The sequence below is a fragment of the Lemur catta genome, chromosome 10 (assembly GCF_020740605.2).
Source record: "Lemur catta isolate mLemCat1 chromosome 10, mLemCat1.pri, whole genome shotgun sequence".
In the NCBI taxonomy this organism is placed as follows: Eukaryota; Metazoa; Chordata; class Mammalia; order Primates; family Lemuridae; genus Lemur; species Lemur catta.
Genome location: NC_059137.1, coordinates 81,289,850 through 81,312,888, shown reverse-complemented (window position 1 = coordinate 81,312,888; position 23,039 = coordinate 81,289,850). Strand labels below are relative to the sequence as shown.

Genomic DNA, 23,039 nt, shown 5'->3' with positions numbered 1-23,039 from the left:
GCTGTGGCACAGGCTGACTGTATGTAGCCACACACTTATGTGGAACGTTGTCCTGCAGAGATTGATAGGGGGGCGTTGCCCTTTCTCCAAAACCAGCCACTTCTGGAAGATTGGTGCTGTGATGTGCCCACGTAGTTAGAAGTATTCTGTCTAACAAGTGCTCTGTAGCTTTTTAATCCTTTACTTTTTGTTGTTTTATTTCTACAGGCTTGAGTTGTCTGTTGAGAACATCTTCCAAGACTGGCTTGAGAGTTCTGGAATACCAAAGGTACTCTCAAGATAATGCTTTAGGAGAGTCCGTGGAGAATAGTAAAGTTTGCTACTTGGTGTATCAATCATGACAATGAGTACTGAATATATGCGTCTAAAAGTAATTATCTTCGTGAGGTGGAGTACCCCTAAGTCAGGAAAATACTTGTCTTCCCACCCCACTTCAGCCTGACATCATGGGGTGTGCCTCTGGCCACTGTTTCAAGTCACTGTGGTGCTACAGGTGGACGTGACAGTACCCTCTGAACTGTGTTGAATGAGGTCTCGCAAAGGGTGGCGTATATTTTGGGTGGAGTCTCCAGGCAACAGTTTAAAGCCCCCAGTGGGGAGCAGCTGGCCTCCAGCTCCGCATTTAGCACATAGCAGACAGGCGAGCTGCTTTGCCGCGGCTTTCCTCTGACCTGCTGTACCCGCGGCTTCTGGTCCTGCTTTCCCCAGTGTGCCTGCCCTGGACATCCTCCCTGGTTCTGCCTCAGGTTCCTGCCTCAGGCCGGCCTCTTCACCTGGATGACCTGTTTAGATTTGCTTCTCTGTCTTAGGAAACTGGGCTCACCCCTACCTGAGATTTTGTTCTCCTTCCATTTCAGTCCATGGGCAACTATAAGGAAGAAACTTTTTCCTGGGCAGCCCTAGCTTCATGGGAATCGCCTGGCCTGGAGCCTCCTCTTCCCTTCCACTCACCCCAGGTCCTGTGCCTCCCAAAGCCTCTTAAACAGCCCAGGCCCCTCACCAACTTGAATGCCGACCTTAGCAAGAGCCTAGGACCTGGGAAGTCTTGAGGGTGACATCCCAGATGGGTGGTCAGAGGACGCTGGAGGCCTGGGGTTTTGCCAGCCTGCAGCCCCCAGAGCAGCACTGGGGTCTGGGGCAGACCCCCATGGCTGTGAGAGACTCTGCCCTGGGCCCAGGCTAGCAGTCCTTTCAGCCTGCTCGTTTCTGGTTTCATGGCTGGTTACATGAGCTTCCCCTCGGGAGTGTGTGAATGTCAGCGAATGTCTGTGAACCATGAAATGAAGGCGCGGGAGGGGCTGTTCTCTGTTACCTTTTCCAGCCCTCCACTCGCGTCTTTGTCCTTCCCCACCACACGGGGGAAATGTCGGCCACCAGCCACTGTTAGCTCGTTCCTTAAAAAAGGACACTTGGCCTTAGCTTCAGGAATGTATGTCACCTGTTAAAAGTTATTTGTTTGGCCCAATCCTCCTGGGAACAAAAAATAATAAAACAAAACAGGCGTGGGGCCAGGCAGCCCCTGGTCCTGGGAGGCAGTGCTTTCCACTCACATATATGACAATGAGGTCCTGTGGTTTCTAAGAAGGTGACTTCCAGACCAGACCACTCACTGAGTACAAAAATGCAGGGAAAACAAGTTAAGGTTTGTGTGGTTGTGAGTAGCCAAGCCTTGCCCTTTGTTTTTTCAGATGGGGCTGGGGGGGAGGGGCAGTGCAGTCTCCAAAGCCTTTTGCCTCCTGTTCCTAAGCCAGGCTGTCACAAGGCTCCCAGACATTCTTAGCGTGGCCTGGAAGCAGGGAAGAGTCCCGGACTCAGAGAGTCAGCTCCTGAATTTCCTGGCCTGGAACAACAAGGCTGCTGTTTGCAACACTCGGCCGGCCCGAGGGAAGGGAAAAGAAAGAGTCCTTAATCCCTACCCAGAAGCAGGCAGGCGCTCCCCACTTGGGTTGTGGCGCTGGGGCTGACCCTCTCACTGCCAGGGCCATGTAATTTCCCCTGAAGAGGAGGAGGGTTTGCCACCAGCAGGAGGTTTTTGCTTTTCATTAAAAGGGGGAGGAGTATGTGAAAGAGAGAGATTTGCCTCTGAGCGGTACATTTTTTCCAAAGGTCTAGTTGCATTAGTGACAGCTTATAGTGTAGACAAGAATCTCTGCTATAAACTGACAAAACCTGCTGTCAAAACGGCCAGGTGCAATGAGGCCAACCAGCTATAAATTGTCTTTAAGACCCAACTGGTATTTCCTTGGGTGCTTAGCTGTTCGGTAAAAACAACAGCGTCAGACAGAAAAGGCCCTGATTTAGTGCACATCTTTCCATCAGTGAGTGATCAGATGGCATCTTTTCATCTCTTCCGCCCATTTTCTGCCATTATTTATATGGCTGCTGATGATTTACCTGCTCTCAGCCCCTTGCACACTCCTTGAGAGTTTCTTCTTGTTTCCACGTCAGTGAAAGGCTGTGCGAGGGCCTGAGACCCTCTGGTTGCAGGAGCCTGACAGTGAATGGGACACCTTGTTCTTTGTTCCCGTCACTGTAATATAAAGTTACCAGTGCACTTGCCCTGGAGTGACAACCAGAGCACTGAAATTGCTCTGATGCTCTTTGTTCTTGTTAAAAATTTCTGTCCACCAGCAATTGAAGTCATTCATGACAAAAGAGTCACGTTCTCCTGGTGAAGTTTTCATTCCACAGGTTACAGAGGCTTTTTGTCGTCTCTCAGGAAGGCTTGCCTTGCGGTTGGCCTCGATTTTCCTTTCTGGCCACACTGAATGGAAATCATTTAAAAAAAAAAAGTAGAAATAGCTTCAGCAGCAATAAAAGTTAGATGGACCCCGAAAAAGCAAAAGAAATTAGATCCAAACCTCTTGAAAGAACACCCTAACCCTATAACCTTTGGCCTTGCAAAGAGATTTAAAATTGATTGAACCATCAGTGTTATATTAGTAGATTATTTCTTTTTATGACATTTTTCTGGTTACAGAGTATTACACATTTACTTGGAATACAAAAAAGTTTATAAATAAGAACATAAAAATGACCCAGAGACAATTTTTGATATACATCCTTTCACTCATTGTTCTGGGTATGTAAATACATATTTCCCCCTTTTCTTTGTCTCCCTTTTTAAAAGTAGAATATGCTCTCTAGAGCATGTTCAAACAATGGCAAAATATAAAATGTAAAAGCTCTTGCCCCCTTCAGTCTTCCTCCCGAGAGATAACCTGTGCCTGATAACAGCGTGGCGTGTGTCCTCCCACACATTTTCTGTGCTGAACAGCAGGTAGGTGCGTATACTTCTGAAATAAAATTGGAATCCTATCTTCCAAGCTAAAAATTTACATTTAAGAATATATCTTGAGTAGTTTCCCACATTCCTCCATATAATTCAAGAGCAATAATTTTTGACAGCTGCATCGCTTCCTAATGAATAGTACCATAATTGAATTTCTTCAGCCTGTCCACTGTTGGAACAATATACTATACATTGTTTCTCAGAAAGTTGTACATTCTGGTAATTTGGCAGCTCTGTAAATAGATTTTGATTTCTTTTCATGTCTGCCCAAACAAAGGTCCCCCTCTATCCCATGTGCACATATAGTCCAATCTTCTTTTAAAACATTTATATGCAAATACACTAGAAGTAACTTTTCTCCATCCGGCCTTTCTTCTGCACTCCTTATTTTAGTATATGCTCCTGCCTTTCTTTGATTTCCTCTCTACATTGCCAAGTACTAGGTCATTACGTACACACTTATTAAATTTCTGATTTTCTTTCTTTCCTAGCACCTCCACCATTTTTTAAATTACATTTTGCTTGAACAAAATTATATTTTGCTAGTGCAGTAGCTAATTGGTCTTTTAGCTGCCAGGCTCGTCCCCTTTCCATCCATCATTCACATCAAGGCCAAGTGAATCTTCCTAAGACACAGCTCAGATCCATTCTTTTCACTAGAAACTTTCTCCCCATTGACAATGTATTTAGGGCAAACTCCTTGGCTTGCCATTTGAGGCTATCAGCAGTGCTGTCTGAAGCTACCCGTTTTAACCTTATTTCCCAGCATTCTGGGGATATGCCCAACCATAACTGCCAGTCTACAAATATTTGTGAGCTTTACCATCAGTCTTCCTTTGCACACATGCTTTTTTCTCCTTGGAATGCTTTCCTTTCTATAGCTCCTACCATTCCCTACCTTCCATGCCCAAGAACAAGGGTTATGCCTGACTTATCCTTGCAGTACCTGCTGTGATGCTCCTTTGTTTGGGGCCTTGTGCGTAGTAGATGCTCAGTGGCTTACCATGCAGTACAGTAGCCACATGTGGTTCTCAGCACCTGAAATATATCTAGTACACCTGAGGCACTGAATTTTTAATCTTAATTAAATTTAAAATCTCACAATTTAGTTATTGTTTGGAACAACCTGGGTATGTGAATGAATCTACTTTTTCAACTATAAATTTTTTGAAATATAAATACAGATCAAGCATTTCAGATTAAAAGTCAGCACCCAAATCATGATGGACTGTGAAAACCCATCAGATCTAGGAGACTTAGTACAAAAATGAAGGTAAATATTTCATTACTTTTTTTTAATATTTGTTATATGTTGAAATAATAATATTCTGGATACATTGCAACTCAGTGTATATGTACCTAATAAAATACATTATCAGAATTAATCTAGCCAGGTATGGTAGTGCAAGCCTGTAGTCTCAGCCACTTGGGAGGCTGAGGCGGGAGAATTGCTTGAGGTCAGGAGTCCGAGACCAGCCTGAGGAAGAGTGAGACCCCGTCTTTACTAAAAATAGAAAAATTAGCTGGGCATGGTGGTGGGCACTTGTAGTCCCAGCTACTTGGGAGGCTGAGGCAGTAGGATCGCTTGAGCCTAGGAGTTTGAGGTTGCTGTGAGCTACGATGATGCCACTGTACTCTACACTAAGGTGACAGAGTGAGACTTTGTCTCAAAAAATAATAATAATAATAATCTTACCTGCTACTTCTTACTTTCTAAATGTGGCAACTGGAAAAATTTAAATGACACATGTAGCTTGCATATATTCCTAATGAACAGAGATGCTCTAAAGCTATTAGTTGAATTACAATCTGAGTGCATAATGCCTTAAAATCACCCACAGAATAGACATGATTGAAATCCTCTGTATTTTTGTCAAACATGTGGGTAAAGATAAAGCTGACTAATCTGTAGACACCTTCAATTCTCCGTGGCAGCACAGACGATCACATCCACAGGTAGAGGGTGGCAGTGCTGGTTCACAGTGGGCATTCAGAGGACATGAACTGATGACGAGCCTTGCATCAGCTCTTAGTTTCTACTTCAGGAGCCCTGTTTCCTGAGCTGTGAACTCAGGCACACTGCCTCAGGTGACTCTCACAGCCTTTCTGTGCCTCAGTCTCCTCTTTGGCGGACATGCTTGGCAGCCGTTAACAGGCAAAACCATCAGCCGCAGTGGCAACAGCGGAGAGAGAGGAGATGAGTAGCAGGTCGGCTGCGTAATACGTCCCGGAAATAGGCAGAATTCATCTCGAGTTGCCTGGCTTGCGCCTGAATCCCAGAATTTTTAGAACAGCAGGTTATTTTGTCATCTTGGGAACGTGCCACTTCTTTCCGAGCAAACACCTGCAAGTTGCCAGAGGCCACACAAGCAAATGATAGAAAACTTAAGTCTTGTAGGGAAAATGCTGTAATCACAAAATTGAGGAAACTTGATAAGATATAATACAAGAGGCTTTATGTCATTGTAGCCACGATGTGCTTTTAGCACAGAGAAAACCAGCTGGTTTCTTAGGGAAATAACTTGTAGGCTTCTTTTAGCCACATATTATGTAACATTATCAACATAATTTTAAGGCCCATTAAGATACTCCATCTCAGTGGTGTCTGTAAGAATTCTGCATTTAATGGCCAGTCAAGAAAACTGAGACTGGTTATTTTGCAAATTCTAGAGAAAGTATATTTTTCAAATTATATGTACTATGAGATCTTTGGTTCTTTTATATCAATAATAATGTGGCACACTTTTTGAGCTCCTAATAATTTTGCTGTCATTTTTGCCAGTAGTTCAACTCACATTTTCTAAGTGACTAAACTTCTTGTGAAGGATCCTTAAAGACACATAGAATAGGTTCTATGGCCTCACTTGGGGCAGCACCCAAAATGTCTATGAGTCATCACAGTCACTTTCTGTTCATCAAAGTGCCTGGCCCTTTCCACAGGCTCTTCAAATTGCTATACTGCTCTGTAGAGTCACAAGAGACAGGGAGAGAGTCTATTCAATTATTTTCATTTTAATCCTAATTTCCTTTATTTTTGGCATCTATGGCTTAGTGCTTATAGGAGTTAACTAAGTACCATGGGTGGGGTGGATTAAACAACAGAGATTTATTTCTCACAGTTCTGGAGGCTGGAAGTCCAAGATCAAGGTGTAGGCAGATTTGGTTTCTCCTGAAGCCTCTCTCCTTGGCTTGAAGTTGGCTGCCTTTTCACTGTGTCCCCACTTCGTGTGTCCTTTTCACATGATCTTTCCTTTGTGTGCATGCATACCTCTGTCCTCACTTCCTCTTTTTATAAGGACACCAGTTGTATTGGATTAGGGCCCAGCCATATGACCTCATTTTACCTTAATCACCTCTTTGCAGGCCCTGTCTCCAATAAAGTCACATTCTGAGGTACTGGGGATTAGGACTTCAACGTATGAATTTTGGTGGGACACTGTGCAGCTATACCAAAGTTTATTCTCAATACTTCTCTGACTAGCTCCACATGTCTGGTGAGTCCCTTCAAAATGGCCAATAAATATCACTCAGGCCAACCTCACTATATTTTATTCCCCTGTTTATTTTATTTATAAAGAATGAATATACTTTGAGTATATTTTTGGTCCACAAAAATTAAAAGTCATGTCTGGTCATATGAGAGAGAAATAAATGTAGGAAGGGTCTGTTCTCTCAGAGAGTAGCAGGTAACCGAAGGTCTGTGCTGTGTGTTGCATATTATCAAGGGCATCTGATTCGACACTATCCAAATATAGTAACCTCTTCACGGTACAAGGCACCACCAGGGAATAGAAAACACCTTCCTTTGGTGCCCCCCAAATGAAAACTCTGTCTTCTCTTCCTTCTTTTCTCTCTTTTTCAAAACCTGATTTCCAGAAAGAATTTGAATCTCATTCACAGTACTCTAGACTCCAAGTGAATAGCAAGAATTAAAAGTGTTTCCTCTCCCTGAAAGATTTCCTTTGTAAGTGTCAGTGCTTAGCTTCTACAGAACTGTCAAGCATCCAGACCAGATGGAGGGTATTTGCAATCGGCAGCTTCTTCCAGGTTCTGAAATCAGACCTCTAAGCCCGGTGCCTTCTGTCCCTTTTTGCCATGAGTCTAGCCCATACACCTACTCTTTATGAGGAACTGTGGGTGATTCAAAGATGACAGTACAGGCTTTGCCCTCAAGATACTTTATAATTCAGTAGGAAAAATCAATATAGAAACAACTGGCTTAAGGCAGAAAGCAGTAAGTAGTGAAAAACTAATTTTTAGAGTTTAGAAGAAAGAGGTCATTTCCTTCTGTGGAAGCAGAGAGGGTCGAGGTACCGTTTGAAGCCAGTCTTGAGGGACAGGTAGGGTGTAGACAAGTGGAAATTGGGGAGAAGGCCTTTATGGGGGGCAGGAGCAGCATAACCAAGGTGTGCTGGTGGAAGGCTCAGCGTGCATGTTGGAGCAGCATCAGCAGAGTCAATCTCAGCGATGGGGGCTGGTTAAGTAGTGGGTCAGAACCATGCTGAAGGCTTAGCGGGTGGTGCCCAGTCCCAGCTAAATGGAGGCAGCTTCCCTGGCCAGGTGTGGGGCGTGGGGGCAGGAGGGGCAAGAACTCCTCCCATTCGGCCTCCATGTCACTCTCGGGTCCCTCTCAAGCCCTGGCCTCTGCATCACCCTGACCAAGGCTGTTCTGCCCCTGAATAATAGAAAGATGAACATATTTTTTTAATAGTGACAAAGTACACCAGAAGAATGTGTTTTGCCCATGGTTTGGAGTCCTGATCTTTTCCCTTTCTGTTTCCCTTGTTAGGAAGACGTTTATCAATGCTTGTTTTGTGTGGAGAGCAGTATCTGCAGAGGAGATGGATATGTACGGCAGGACCCAGCCAGATCCCACAGGGACTTGAGTGTGATGCAAGACAGTTGCCATAAGACTCAGGAGCCACGAAGGGCTTGTGGAAGGAATGAAAGGACTTGAGCAGCAAGTGTAGATGACACGCTCAGGTGGAAAGACAGCTCACTGGGGAAAAGGCCACCCCGTTCCTCTCTGCGCAGGGTTGAGGTAGTCTAGTGGAGTGAGAGGAAGCTAGACTGACTTTTGCTCCTTTTCAGCTTTTGAACTTTCATGGTCAGAAGCTATTCATTTACATGGGTACTTTTTAAAAACAGCATTAAATGTCTGGATACCCAATGGTGTCTGTCCAGACAGCATATGCAGTGAGCTGAGGAACATCTACATCAACAGGTGCCTGCAAAGGAATAAACACGAAGCCACATAAGCACCGATTAGTGTAATGCAGATGATGTGCCCAAATCCTGCTAATGATGGGGGAGGACAGTGCGAAGCTGACCAGGAAGGCTGAGGCCTGTGTCCTTCAGGATCTCAGATTGGACATACATTTTCATTTATTGATTGATTGATTATTTATATATACATATTTATTTATTTAGAGACAGAATCTCACTCACTGCAACCTCAAACTCCTGGGCTCAGGTGATCCTCCAGCCTCAGCCTCTTGAATAGCTGGGACTACAGGTGTGCACCACGATACCTGGCTAATTTTTCTATTTTTTAGTAGAGATGAGAGTCTCACTCTTGCTCAGGCTTGTCTCAAACTCCTGAGCTCAAGAGATCCTCCTGCCTCAGTCTCCCAGAGTGCTAGGATTATAGGTATGAGCCACTGCACCCAGCCTGGACATACATTTTAAAAGTGAGCTCAGGGGAAGGCATATGAGGATGGCTTTCTCCGTTGGGATAAACTTTTTCCTTTAAAAAAAATAAAAATTCTGAACCAGCCCAGGTGGACACAGACACATTCAGAGTGTGACGATGTAGAGAGAAATCTATATTTGCTTGATGGACTAAGGATAAACCTGTCCTGCCTTTTGAACCAGAAGGAAAAGGAGGCAGAAGCCACTGGCTTTGAAAAGACTGTTTAGCTTAGTGCAGCTAATGGAGATAGTTGGTAGTGGCCTGTGCACATGTGGGTTTTAATAAAGAGATAAGGCTGGGTAATTGCTGGAAGTGTAGCTCTGCAGGCTTGGGTTAGAGGCCCTCAGGGAGACCTGGTCATCAGAATCGTCCAGGAGGCTATTTAAAGCTACAGATCTCAGACCTACTCCACACCCACTGAGTCAGAATCTGTATAGGTAGGGCTCAGACTGGTTGATATAATCTACAATTATGTCATATTCTGGGATACATTCTATCAAAAGAAATTTCTTTTCAAAGTTCAATCTAAACCCTTAGAATCCTTCAATTTTATACTCTTCCTGAGTAATCCAAACATTTGGCTTTGTGGTTTAGCTTATTTGATCAAGCAATATGCCAGGCGTTGTGCTAGGCAGTGGCATACAAAGCTGAAAGGGCACAGGCCCTTCCTGTGGTCTCACAGTCTGTGGGAGCATCTGCAAACCAACCACTGTTCAACAAGTGCACAGGAGGCCTCTGCCCAGAGTTTGAGACCTGGGAGGAACCATCAAGGTTGACTTCCTATATCTGCCATGTTCAGCTAAGTCTATAAGAAAACAACACTCCTGGAGGCAGGAGACTCAGCTGCTAATTCAGTCACATGTTGGCCAGTTCATTGTTCAAGGGAGCCAGTGTGATTGTCCTCAAGGTATAAAATCTGGTAGGCAATATTCAGACATATGGGCATTACCTGTCTTTCAGATTTTTAAGTATTATGAGACCCCAGAGAGATTCACTTAAGGAAGGACTGTTGCATCCCTCATAATGAGCAATGCCATTTAATAGGATTTCATTGTAATGGTGCTTTATTTTATAGAGAGAGCTCTTTAGAAAGAAGTAATGTAAACTCAAAGAAATCAGCTTCAGAATATAAACCTTACGTCAGTAGAAAAACATCTGATTCTGCTTTTTAAGAAGAACTGCCCTATTCTCTCCTTTATTAGGCTGAAGACATACTCTGGTAGACCCCTCATCAGACGCAGATTATTTTATATTTATTTGCACTGTGCTCCTCCCACACCTGGTGGGTAAAGCCCTGAGAAGCAGCCATTCAGTGAGTTGTACACGTGGGTGCACACACACGCATGACTCCTTGGCTATTGACATCGGACAGCATCGTTACACATCTGATGGTAATTCAGATCAGCATCCAGGGCCTTTTGGTCAGCAGCTGCCATGGTGGCCCTCATAACTCTCACGGCAACTTGTACCATCTCTTGCCACCAGAGCACCCTGCTGACAAGGAAATCCATTTGGAACACGTGGCTACTTTTAGAATACAGGACTTATTTTCCCTTCTGACTTGTGAAAGCCATTGTGTGGTACCAAATAGGTGTCTATTTAATATCTGCATGGAATAATATGTCTTGGGTGTGGCCTCTGTTGCTTCATGGTTCTGCTTTTTAAGAAGAACTGTTCTTAAAAATAGTTTTCTCTGGTATTGCACGACTTTCAGTCTGCTGTAGAATCATAGGATAGGAAAGAGCCTTCAAGAACGTTGCATCTTCTTCTCTTTGTGAAGGAGCTGAGCCCCAGGAGAGATGTGCTCATTTGCCCAATCTTGTGGCTCTAGTTAGTGGAAGAGCTGGGGCTCAAATCCAGGACTCCCAGTCCTCAGCCATGAGGCTAAGGCAGTTTTGTATTTTTTTTTAACAGTGTTGTTCTTAATCCACCTTAGCTTGGTCCCAACATTGCCTTAGTTTTTAGTGTCTTATAAATACATAATAAAGGAATACAGCAGAGAGCCCTGAGAGGTGATGATTTCTAATTTAATTAATGACTGCTCTTTTTCCTGAACCTGTTTGTTCCTGTTCTTTCATGGGTGTGCAGAATGTGGACCTCACTTTTCAGGGCTTTTCCTAGATATGTGTCATGGTTATACATGCCCCTCTTTCATTAGATACTTCTAAATGATAGCCCTGTGTATAAGGACTGAATATTTTGCATAGGAAAATCTGGGCTTTATTGTATCAAAGACCTGGTATAGTTTTGATGTGTGTGAATGTGAGTATGTGTAGAGACTAGTCTGTCTTTGCTTTTGGAAAGATACAGCCATTCCTCCCTTGAGATGGAAACTAAATTAGATAATGAATACCAGGCCACCAAAACAAACAAATGGGAAAAAGCAAGTGGTTAAACAAAAAGTGTCCTTATGTACCTTCTAAAGCATTTAAGGGATGTTTCTCATATCCTCTTATTTGCTTTCAAAAGCACACTTCTAACTAGACTCCCAGTCTTTTGCCCTGGATTGTCCCTTATGGTGACCTAGAGCAGAAGAGTGTCAGGGAGCGTAGCCAGGTGGTGGCCAGTCAACAAGTGTGTCACAGGTCAGGGCAACAGACAGTGATTGTCAAACTGCCCAAATATAAATGTGTATTTTAAAAAGGGCATCCTTGTTGTTACACACCTCTGAGTGTTGTCTGTTCTTGGTGCTCGATAATAGGTCTGCTCAGATCATTGAGCAGAAGGCCCCATCCTTCTAGGTCAGTCCTCTGGCTTGGGCCTTTATGACCTCAGTATTTTCTGCTTCTGATCCTGTCTAGTTAGAACCACCACCATCATGCTGTAAGTGGACTGCAAACTATTTGATGCATAAAATGCAAGGCAACATCATTTTGGGGCTAGTGAATAAGAATGAAGGCTGGTTGGAGGAGGAGAAGTCAATTGTGCTATATCCAAATTGATGTTTTCACAGAGCACTTTATCCATGTTTTGTTTAGCATGGTTAATCCTATATTGGATGAAGAAGGCAATTGATACATTAAGTACAGCTTTGGAGTCAGCTCTACCACCACTAAGCTATGTAGCACTGGGCAAGCCGTTTGCCTTCTCTGAGACCTCATTGCTTTTTTTAGAAATAAAGGGGGCTGGTTGGGTGAGGGCCAGAGACTCTATGAGCCTTCTGCGGTACGTGCTGTGCCTGGGGGCCGCTCTGAGTCCTGCCCTCCAGGTGTAACTGGTCTCTGAGAGGAGAAAAATTGGGATTTCCTTTTGTCTAAGTGTCTTTCTTTCTGTCCTTGGAAACTGTTGAATTGCCCTCAGATTTAGAAGTTGTCTTTAGTGTGGATTGGCATTGGGAGAGCTTTCATACACTTCATCTCCTGTGATGTTTTACAAACTTACACTATCAAGAAATCCTGTTTGTGCATTTCTTTTCTCTCCCACTGGAAAATTGCTATTTAAGAGATTATTGAGAGAAAACTTAAGTAATAATCAATCTGCAAGAGCATTTACACTGGCTGACCACTGAAGAATAGGCATTTGCTTCTAGTTCAAATCAATTATTCACAGATATTAACCTCTTTGACCAGGAGATGAAAAAAAAAATTTGCTAGGCTTATTAGTCTTGAGGTTCCTGCAGATCAGTGACAACTGAAGTCAGTTTTACCTGGGACAGTGACAACTACTATTTCTAAGATATATTTTGAGATATAAAAATAAGATTTGTTTATGTTTGTTGCCTAAATAAACATGAGCAAAAAGTCCAGTGAGTTCCAAGTTGCCTTTTGAAGGAGAGGAAGACACTAGAGCCAAATCCTCCAGAAAAAGCACCTCATTTTTTATGGTGCTTTATATTTAAATCATTAGAGTATTTGCTGCTTAATAAAATAAAAAACAAACATAACCAATAATACTGTTTATGAGAAATTGCTACAGTGATTGCTGCATATTTTATAGCAAAATGTTGCAGTGTTTTTTATATTGAGAAAGTAGAACCTATTTGGGGTTGAAATGATCAAACCCAGATGCTTTCCTAAAATTATATTTTCGGTGCATTTATATGTCTGTTACAAAGTGTGCTACATGCTAAAAATATTTTCCTTTGTAGGCCGAGGGAAATTTCAAACCACATTGAGGGATACATATATCAGATGGTTTTCCTTAAGTGTGTTAAGGGCATCCTGGTTGTTATTAGCTCCGACTTTACAATATGACATTATTTATGCCAAAAAGCTTCACAATTCAATTCTTCTTTAATTTCAGCAACTTTATTGGCATGAAAATGCATAGAAGGGAGGCCAAAGTCAATACATCAGAATTTGGGACTAAGACTCCAGGGCAGCAAGTGATAATGGGATTCGGCTGGAGATAACTCCTTTATCCCCAGGGTCTATTTCCCTGGGATGGAGAAGTCACCTCCCATGTCAGGCAGCTTCTCTTGCCTTTTTTCCAAGTGCTTCATCTCATTTCCTCTTTTTCTTCTCTCCCTTTTTCCTCAGTTGTGCATGCTGTCACTTTTCATATTCCATGTGGCCAAGCAAAGATACACTTCCCTTTAACACTCTTCCTAATTGTATTTATTACAAAGTCATCTGCTCCAGCATTCTCTCTAGTTGTTCCTCCTCAAATTGTATTTCCGAGTCACTGTCATTGATTTTGTAATTGAGAGACATCTGCCTGGGTTTTGCATAAATGCTTCTAGTCAATTAAGCTGCACATGAGTAAATCAAAGAATATATAGATTGTTTAATTCTCTACAGAATTGTATTTTTAAACTTAATCCTTCTTTCCCCTCATTCCCCCGTACAATGAAGTATCCTATTTTACATTTAGAATGAAAAAAAAAGGCTCTATACTATGCGCACGACACTTAATAGTTTACTTCTGTTTACTTCTCCCAGTCACAATCTTTAAGATAGACATTATTATTATACCCATGTTATAGATGAGGAAACTGAAAACCAAATCTGTCTAAGCCCACATTCTTAATTATTACCCTGATTTTAAATGTGTATTTATTATTAGGAATATGAGAAAGAGAACTTGCTTTCTCATGTCCCCTAGTTGCCATTGCAAGGGACAGGTACCTCTTTGCAGTGGTTCAGATGTGCCATATTTTTGCAGACTCCATCTAAGGGCACCCAGTCTGTGTGGTTGTCAGATCAGTCTTTTTATTATGATGTCAAAACTTCGTTATTTTGATACCTTTGAAAGTGAACTTAGGTTCAAAATGCTAGACAGGCTTTTGTTTGTGAGAGGAAAAGGAAGGGAATTAGCATTTCCTGGTCTACTCTGTGCCTCTTGCTGTATGAGCCATCTCATTTCATCCTCGCCACAGTATTGTCTCCGTTTCATGGGCTCATGTTGTATGACATGCATGCCCAAGGCCACGTAGCTTCTCAGTGGCAAGGACAGAGGGTACCTAGGCCTAAGTTCTGAACTGTATTTCCCATTACCCCATGGCTTTGCACTGAGACAGTTAAGCCACATCATAGAGTGGCACTTAAAAACAGCAACAGCATATTTGATTGTACGTTGGCATGATTTCCAATGTCCTTGAACCTCAGAGAGCAAGGCAGTGAAAGTAAGAAATGCTCACTTAGAAGACAAACATAAAACGGACCATAAATTTGCATAGTAAATTGAAATCCATACTTATAAAAACATTCAGAAATGGCCAGAATATAGTTAGAATCAATAGATTCTAACATACCTAACATTAATATGAACTTAAATGAACTGGGTAAATTCTTAAATCTAGCATATTAAGAGGTGTTTATGATAAGTCTAATAAAGCTCTAATGTTCTTTGTAGTTCTTTCCCAACTATCATACTGGTGAGCACAAAAGCTGTGTTATGTACAGAATGGCTGGGTTTATCCCTAGGAGAAAGAAGTTATGTTTGGTATCTAAAGAACAATGAGGGTTTGCTGCTTGGCTGATCAATGCTGGATCAAGTTCACATTCCCCGGCTCCCACTCTCCCACCTACACATGCAGGGGGTGGAAGCAGGCAGAGGAGGGAGGACAGGTCATTTTTTCAGAGAGAGAGAGACGTGAGCTAGGGCTTTCCTAATATGGATACAGCTGGGCCTGTGTAGTATGAACATTGATTTAATCCACTGCTGGAGAAAACATCCCATGAAAAGTAAAGAGATTAAGCAGCCAATTAATTCTGGCCCTTCCCATTGTTTTCCTGGAACACCTCCTTGTATGGAGCTAAATGTTTGGTGAACAAACATTCTGGAAAAGAGTTTTCTCTCATATATTATTTATATTTGGGACAGCCACTCCACTCTCCAAATGTGATGGATTTTACTTTCCTTACTCTGTGTGTGTGTGTGTGTGATTTTACCTCTTAATAGGTGAGCATGATTCAGGTCCATTCCTCTGGTCTGCAAATTGTGACTTCATTGCATTCCTTTTGGAGGCCAGATAACAGGCAGCCCAGTCTGAGTGCCAAGGTTTTTAAAAATAGACATGCCAGGGCCACACACTCCCCACGCATCCCCTCCTTCAAAAGCACTGTGGAGCATTGACGTGTCCGTATGCACACACTCGTGGATTCCACACCCACTCCAGCTTAGGAAATACTGGGAAGATACCTGGACATGGGTGTTTGCTTTTCAAGCTAGTGAAATATCAACATAAGATATGTTTGTGTTTTTGATTAATTAGTAACTAATACCTTTTGGTAAGGCACTTTGCCAGAATAATTTTCCTATAGCATCAATGTGCGTGTCTGTGTTTGTTTTCTAAATAAGGGAGCCCATTTGGCTAAAGCACAGTGCCCAAGACTCAAGGAAGTCAGCATGGGTTGCTTCCTGAATGGAACAGTACCTCTTACACACAGCAAAGGGTCTTTTCCATTGGTACATGCTGTCCCGTTTCTAGCCAACAATCTTCCAGAGGAAAATGTTTATTTCAGGGGAATGGGTGGCAGCCTCTGGCATAAAGAGACTATCATCTGCAGGTGATGAGTTGGAAATACCGTGTTCATGTTTACAGCACTGCAGGTCAGCGCTAAAGCCAGGTTCTCTGAAGACAAGGACCTATGCTCCTTTCACTCAGGATCTAGAATTGTATTAGCTTTAGAAAAAACTCTAAAAAGCCAAATAGCCATCCATTCTTGCCTCCTTTCTGGGTAGAATGTTGAAATCTTCCACTTCTTTTTAGTTTTTTTTTTGTGTGTGCTTTACTTGTCTTACCCAAAAGTTTATTGGTAAGTGTAAGCTGCAGGAAATGCTACCCGGGTCAGTCGGACAGCCTGTCCTGCGCTGCGTCCAGCCCTGTGTCTGCCATCTGCCCAAATGGACTTATTGTAATAGAGCATAATAAGTAGCTGTCCCCTGTGGCATTGACCTTGAAATTTAGATGTCTCTCAGACCTCTGGAATTTTTTCATAGTAACCTATTAGAGACAGGACATCATTAAAGTGATCTAAACTAGTAGTTCTCAATGCTGGCTGCACATTAGAATCCCCAAGGTGGGGAGGGGGCTTTAAAAATGACTGAGGCCTGGGTCCCACTCTCAGATTCACATCTCTGTGAACCTAAGGTTCTGGGATCTCTGCTGCGTGTGATGCTTTAGTACTTTTTTTTTTGTCTTAAAGTCATGTCCCTCCAGCTTCTGGTAATGTTGTATTGCTTCTTAATCCTAATAGTCTAGAACTTAATAAATAACAACTGCTTCCTGTTCTAAGCAGATTACATATGTCATTTGATCTTCACATTTCTATGAGAAAGGAGGCTTAGAGAGGTCACACAGTTAATATGAATTAAACCTAGACAAGCCATCTGTGTGCTTCTTAGACTGTGTTGTATTATTGCCTTGTCACATGAGTTTCCAGATGACAAGGATGGTTTCTTACTAATCTTTATGTTCACAAAATCTAGTGCTCTCTTTTACAGTGGGCATTCAGTGTGTTAAGTGAATAACCTGTCCATACGTCCAATTTACATTCTTCTTCCTGCAATCGAAGCCTCCTTCCTCTGCTTTTCATATCAAAAGAGATGAAAGACTTTATTGGTTAACATTTTTATAATAGCCCTGTGTGATGTTTATATAGTATTATATACACTATAATATAAGCTATGTAAATTATACAGTTAATATTATGTTCATTTTTTGTTTTATTTTTTAAAAGTTCTTTTCCTTGATAGAGTACAATCATAGGTCCCTAATTTCTACACTGCTAAACGTTGTTATTATGGAGAGAAATATTAGAACCATAAAATTTTTTCAGACCCTCCCTTTTTTCTCTCCCAAAGAGAAAAAGAAAATTAAAGAAATAAAAGAATAAACCTAGAATACTTTATTTATTTATACCCCTCCTTGTCCAAAATGGAGTTGAGGTAGCTTCCAAAGCAGATAAATATAGCATGCTTGAGATAAAATAAGAAAAATGAAGCAACATGAAAATAAGGGTAGGAAAATAAGATGAGGCCAGGAATTAAATTAGCATGCAGTATGTACACCCTGAAGTTCCTATGCCTGGCTAAAGTGGGGGTCACAGAGCTCTAAGCTTTCTAGAAGAGGGAAAAAGAATAAATTGCAACGTCCATGAGCAAAAAATAAACCAGTTGCCTAAGTCCAGCTATTCCTGATGGTGATACCAGGGAGAAATTCGTCCTGTGGGTCCTCACAGAAAATTACTATCTAATGTAATAAACAACCCTCTAAAACCATCCTTCCAGTAAACATTGTGATGGATTTTATGGGGCTGTTTCTTATAATGCACCTCAATAAAGGTTGATGGCTTCTTAACAGAACTTAATGTGATAAGAGGACTTTCACAGAGTACCAGTAAGACAAAGTCCAGGGCCAGCTTTGTGGTGGTCTGGCTTATTCCAAGAATGGATTTTAGAGTTTCGAGGCTAGGAGGATTTTGGGCATCAGGAGAATCTGTGAACCTCCTAAAAATTGGTGTGTGTGTGTGTGTGCTGTAGGTGTACTTTTTTTCTAAGGAGCTGATATTAATAGCACTATTAGCCTTCATTAGATTCTCAGAGAGGGTCAAGAAATGGAAGAACTGAGCATTTTAAATGTTGTCCCTCGATCAAGCTCTATAAAAGTTTTTGAGCAACAGTGAGATCAGGGTTTTGGTTACTGAGAAAAAGAAGTTCTATTAGCCAATTCACTGCAGAGCCACAAGCTTCAGCAATCAGCTAAGCCAAGCATGGGATTGATTTCCTTTTTTGAAAATTATGCTTTATAAGGACTTCCACTAAGAGGTTCATTTGGCCAGGTCAAAATCTTCTTTGGAAAGAAACTTGGTGTTCATTTAATACAGAGACAAAATGGGCAATAATACAAATTATATATAATTTTTCTAAAATCAACCAAAAATGCAACATAAAGGAATGTTACATTTAAAAACAATAGACCAAAATTTAAAGATACAATCATTTGATAACTTTGCTTCTAATCCTTTTTTGTTATATTTGCAACTTAATTTAACCTTGATTTTATTTCTAGACCTGTGTAGACTCCTACTTTTACATTCACCCTGAATGTGTATTGGCAACAGAGCACTTCTGAAACCAGTGGATGCTTGTGGAACTCTCTACTTTGTTTGGTATTCAAAGGTCTTTGGGCTGCTTATGGTGTAATTTGCCATCTGAAGCTGTTTGGGAACATTAAAGAGCTCCCCTTGTTTGCCCAGTGGTCCTAGTTGGCTAGGAAGGCTTGCTTCTCCTTCTTGTTTCTCTGTATTGCACCTCACCCACAAGTAGAAGCAGGAAGAGAACAGGCACCCATATTAACAATTGGTATCACTATCTCTTTCCAGTGAAAGGAGTAATTTCCTCTTCAACTAAGAAAAAGGAAGAAAACTGAAAAAGCTTTTCCCTCCAAACATAATCTGCAATCACCAGGTTAAGTAATTTTAAAGCAATGGCATTTTCTTCAGCTTCTTTCAGCTATTAGAAACTGCTTTGACAAGAAAGTTTCTTAGAACAATTCCTTTCAAAACTTGCATCTCTACTAGATGAGGCATTTTAAAAGGTATAATTCAAATAGAAAATATCTGTTTTTAAAAGATAGTTTTAAAGTGCTTTTGCCACATTCTCCAAGATAGTTATTAGAATACCCATCCTTGGCTACAGAAGTCCAACTTTTCAAAAAAGTGGTCTTCCTCCAGCCCATGAAAAAAGAGAGATTTAGGTTGCGCTGAACACAATCAAAAAGTATTAATCTTTTTCCAGTATCATGCAATATGTTAATTTTACAATCTAGATTAAATTCACCTCCCAGCACTATTTTGGAATATAGTTTTAGTGATTAATATGAGGGAATTAGGAACTTCTCTCATTTCTATCTTTATTTTTTTTTAAAAGTCATTTTGGAACTACCCTGGCAATGGAACTGATATCCCATGGTCTCTCTTTTTTTAAAATGCACTGTTCTAGACTCTATACAAATTAAGGTATTTTAGTGGTGAAACACACAGGAGTAAATTAGGAAGACCTTCATCTTAAGACTCCTCCCCCTTGAAATATCATGTGATATTCATTCATTTGTTCTTTTATCCTTCCATTTACTTATTTAACATATTTATCAAATAGCTACTATGTGCCGGGCAGTGTTGTCAGTGACTGGACAAAAATGATGAACAAAAGAGACAGGATCTCTTTCTTCTTGGAGTGTAAAGTCCAGTTGAGAAGATAAACAGTCAATAAATTAATAAAAAATAGCTATAATAACTGTACAACACAAAGAATGAGCCCTAATATAAACTAGACTTTAATTCATAATAATGTGTCAATATTAGTTCCTCAGTTGTAACAAGTATACCATACTAATGCAAGATGTTAATAATTAGGGGAAACTGATGGGGTGGGGGGGGCAAATATGGAACTCTGTGCTTTCTGCTCAATTTTCCTGTAAACTTAAAACTGCTCTAAAAAGTGAAGTCTCTAAAGTTAAAATAAAAATTTTTAAATAGCTGTAAAAGATAATCATTCTAAAGGAAATAAACAGAATGCTATTAGAAAGAATAGTGGGGTAACATAATTTGGACTGAGGAGTAAGGAAAGACCTTTGTGAAAAAGTTTTGTTTAAGCTCAGAAGTAGGACATATCCAGGCAAAGAAGTGAAGGAAAAGCATTCTGAGTGAAGCAAAGTGATAGCATTTGCACTGCCTGTGAAAAAATATCATTCTGGATTCTCTGTGGAGGATGGTTTGTGTGGAGTGGGGACTGGAGGTGGGGCAAGAGGACAAACCAGGAGACAAATTAGGAGGCAATTATAACAGAGTGGACCACAGCTTTTGCTTTCTACCCAGCAAAGTACTGGAAGAGCAGAGTGACGGTAGGCTATTTCCTTTGCTATATCCTCAGTGTATGCCAGGTTCTTCATGAGATGGGTGCTAGGAAGAAAGAGACTGTGTCAATGGCAGCAAGATAGGGTTTCCAGGTCTCAGTTCTGAAGATCTTTCCAGTGGCTTGATAAGATTTATGGAATTAAGAACAATTGTGGGTATGCACACACGCGTGTGTATGTGTTTGAGACTACAGTCAGATGAAAATTTTAAGGGGGAAAAAAGCCTTCAAGTACTAACTATGCAGCTGTAACAACATATTTTCATAGAAGTGTATAAGATGTAATTTGCAATAGCTATCCTTATTCCTATTACTGGGTTGTTGGAATTTATTTTGGATTTTGTTTCATCTAAGACTATCTGTTGAAAACTTGTTGACAAGTCAACAAAGAGTACCCTTAAGAAAGGTCCATTTAAGCAGAACACTGCTTTAGTACATCAATATTGAACAGTTCATATCACAGTTCCTAGGGACAATGAGCTCCCAAGGAAAAAAATCCCAGTGGGGAGTAAAAGGAAGTGCTTGCCAGGATAGATTTCTATTGATTCTGGAGCTGTCGTTAGTAGCATGGAAGCTTGAATAGTTCAAAGTTCTCTTTCCACTTAAAATTAAGCAGTTCTGCATAATCCGCTTCATCGTTTGTAGTTTATTTACCTGTCCATGTGTATGTGCACTCAAGATTTCCAAAGCATTAACTATTTTTATGCATTTCCTTTACAGTAGAAAAATTATATATGAGGGTTGTACATTATATATAAGATTTGATAATGTGTTGAAAATCTTTAGCAAATGAGTATGCATTTCATAGCACTTAGCAAATAATGATAGAAAATGGTTACTGTATCTATTTATATTACTATCTGGAATTAGGCTTTTTTGTATTCCTGGAAACGCAAACACTAAGAATCCCCCGTTTGAGTAGACCTGTTGTTTATTTTAGGAAATAGACGTGCATCACCAATGTAATGTAAGTAGTCGAGTTATGAATATGGAATGAAGGGATAAAATAAAGTTTGCCACTCTGATGTCTCCATTAAGAAGCTCTTCTGTGTAAAATACTCCATGGCAAAGTTGCTTCTATTTAAAGTAGTGAGTTTGATCTCGGCTTTGATCTAAACCTTTTGATCTTGAAAGAAGGATGGAGTAGCAATAAAGAGAGCGCAAGACAGATTTTCTTTAAAGAAATGCGATAAAGTTAAAGGGATGGTCAAGATCAGCAAACACAAGTTCAACTCGACTCTCCTCCCGGCCCTCACCAGCTGTGGTTCAATCAGGGGCTGATGCGGATGGGAAGAAACCCTTTTGGGGGTTGACGGAAAAACTTGGGGTACCGCAGCTTTTATAAACTAAGTGGAAGCATTCCGCCCTAATTGTGAAAACCGAGTGACCCTTTTTAAAATTCTACCCAGTCGCTTTGGGGGTTCACAATTTGAGGGCTGCGCGTCTACACCAGCCCGGCGAGTGCGGCGTCGGCGGCGCTTAGCCCGAGCGCGGCGGCTCCCGCGACGCATCCCCGGAGCACTGGACTCGGTTTTTATGCGCTCCTGCGCTCTCCCCGCGGAGGTCACCTGTCACCGCCCGGAGTCCTGAGGGGTCACTGAAAAACGTCTACTTAATGGCGCCTAATCCATTCCTGGAGAAAACTCCATTAGGAAAGTTACTTTCTCCCCGCAAACGCCATGGGGGCACAGGTTTCTGACCCAAAAGAGCGAATTCGGACTAGCCGCGGGGTGGGGACACTTCTCCGCAAGCCCCTGTCGCCTGCGGGCGGGCAGCACTGGGACTCCTCTAGGTGCCGACAACGCCGCGGGTGCCCAGGGGCCCGGGGAGGTGTGGCGGTGGGAAGGTAAGGAGCGCGCGCCCGGGGTCTGCCAGCGCGTGGGAGGGCGCGGGAGCGCGGACGCAGGCAGGACCCCGGGAGAGGAAGGCAGATGTTTGCGAAGAGAACAATAAGGTAGCCGGCGCGCGGGGCGGGGGCGGGGGCGACCTGCGGGGAGGCGGTGCGGCCGCCTATACCTTTAAGGCAGGCCCCGCCCCCGCCCCCGCGCCCGCGCGCCGCCCGCGCCGCCGCCCGATCCCCGCGCCGCCCGCCGCCCGCGCTGCGCCTGAGGTGTTGCGGGCCCGGGCTCCCGCCGCTCCCGGCCGTGCGGGCGGCGCGGGGCAGGGCGGGCGTGGGGCGCGGGCTCCGGCGCCCCCGCCTCTGTCCTCACCTACCGCGGGCGAGGTACAGGGCCGGCGCGCCGAGTCGGTGGGGCGCGGGGGAGGGAGGCCGGGGCTGCTCCCGCGATAAACTTGACCGTGTCCCCTTCCCCCGCAGCCGCTGCAGAGGGAGCGTCGGGCCGGGGCGGAGTGCGGACTCGCGCGGCAAGTGAGCGCCGAGGTGAGTACGGGCGCGCGGTCCCCGCGCTCCCCTTCCGCCCCGGGGCGGCGGGTCGGGCGCCACCGTCCCCCGCCGAGCCCCCGGCACCCGCGGCGCCGACGCGAGACAGCGGCGTGTAAGATGGCCCTTGTTCCGGGCGCCGGCACGCGCGGGCGGCAGACCCGGCCCGTGACCTGAGAGCGCGGCCGGGGCGACGCGCGCCGCAGACCCCCGAGGGCCCCTGCGCGGAGGCGGCCTGGCGAGCCCCGAAAGGTGCCTGTGGCCTCCCCAGGTGAAACAGGGAAGACAGCGTCGCGTGGCCGTGCTGCGTTTGTCACTCCGGGAGGCGGCCCTCAGGACCCGCCGTCTTGTTTAAAATGCTGTGTGGTTTTTGAACT

At 43.0% G+C, this 23,039-nt stretch overlaps 1 protein-coding gene across 5 annotated transcripts in view; it reads left to right on the top strand.

Annotated features, from left to right (window-relative positions):
- LOC123646463 (aminopeptidase O (putative)) overlaps positions 1-23,039 on the top strand; it is a 349,846-nt gene that overhangs the window by 243,114 nt on the left and 83,693 nt on the right. For all 5 annotated transcript variants that reach the window (XR_006737901.1, XM_045563458.1, XM_045563459.1 and 2 more), the window contains 2 exons: positions 208-268; positions 22,600-22,662. Coding sequence is in view for 4 of the 5 variants with exons in the window: in XM_045563458.1 (XP_045419414.1) it covers positions 208-268; positions 22,600-22,662 (124 nt within the window). In the remaining variant the exon portion in view is untranslated. The remainder of the gene's footprint in view (positions 1-207; positions 269-22,599; positions 22,663-23,039) is intronic.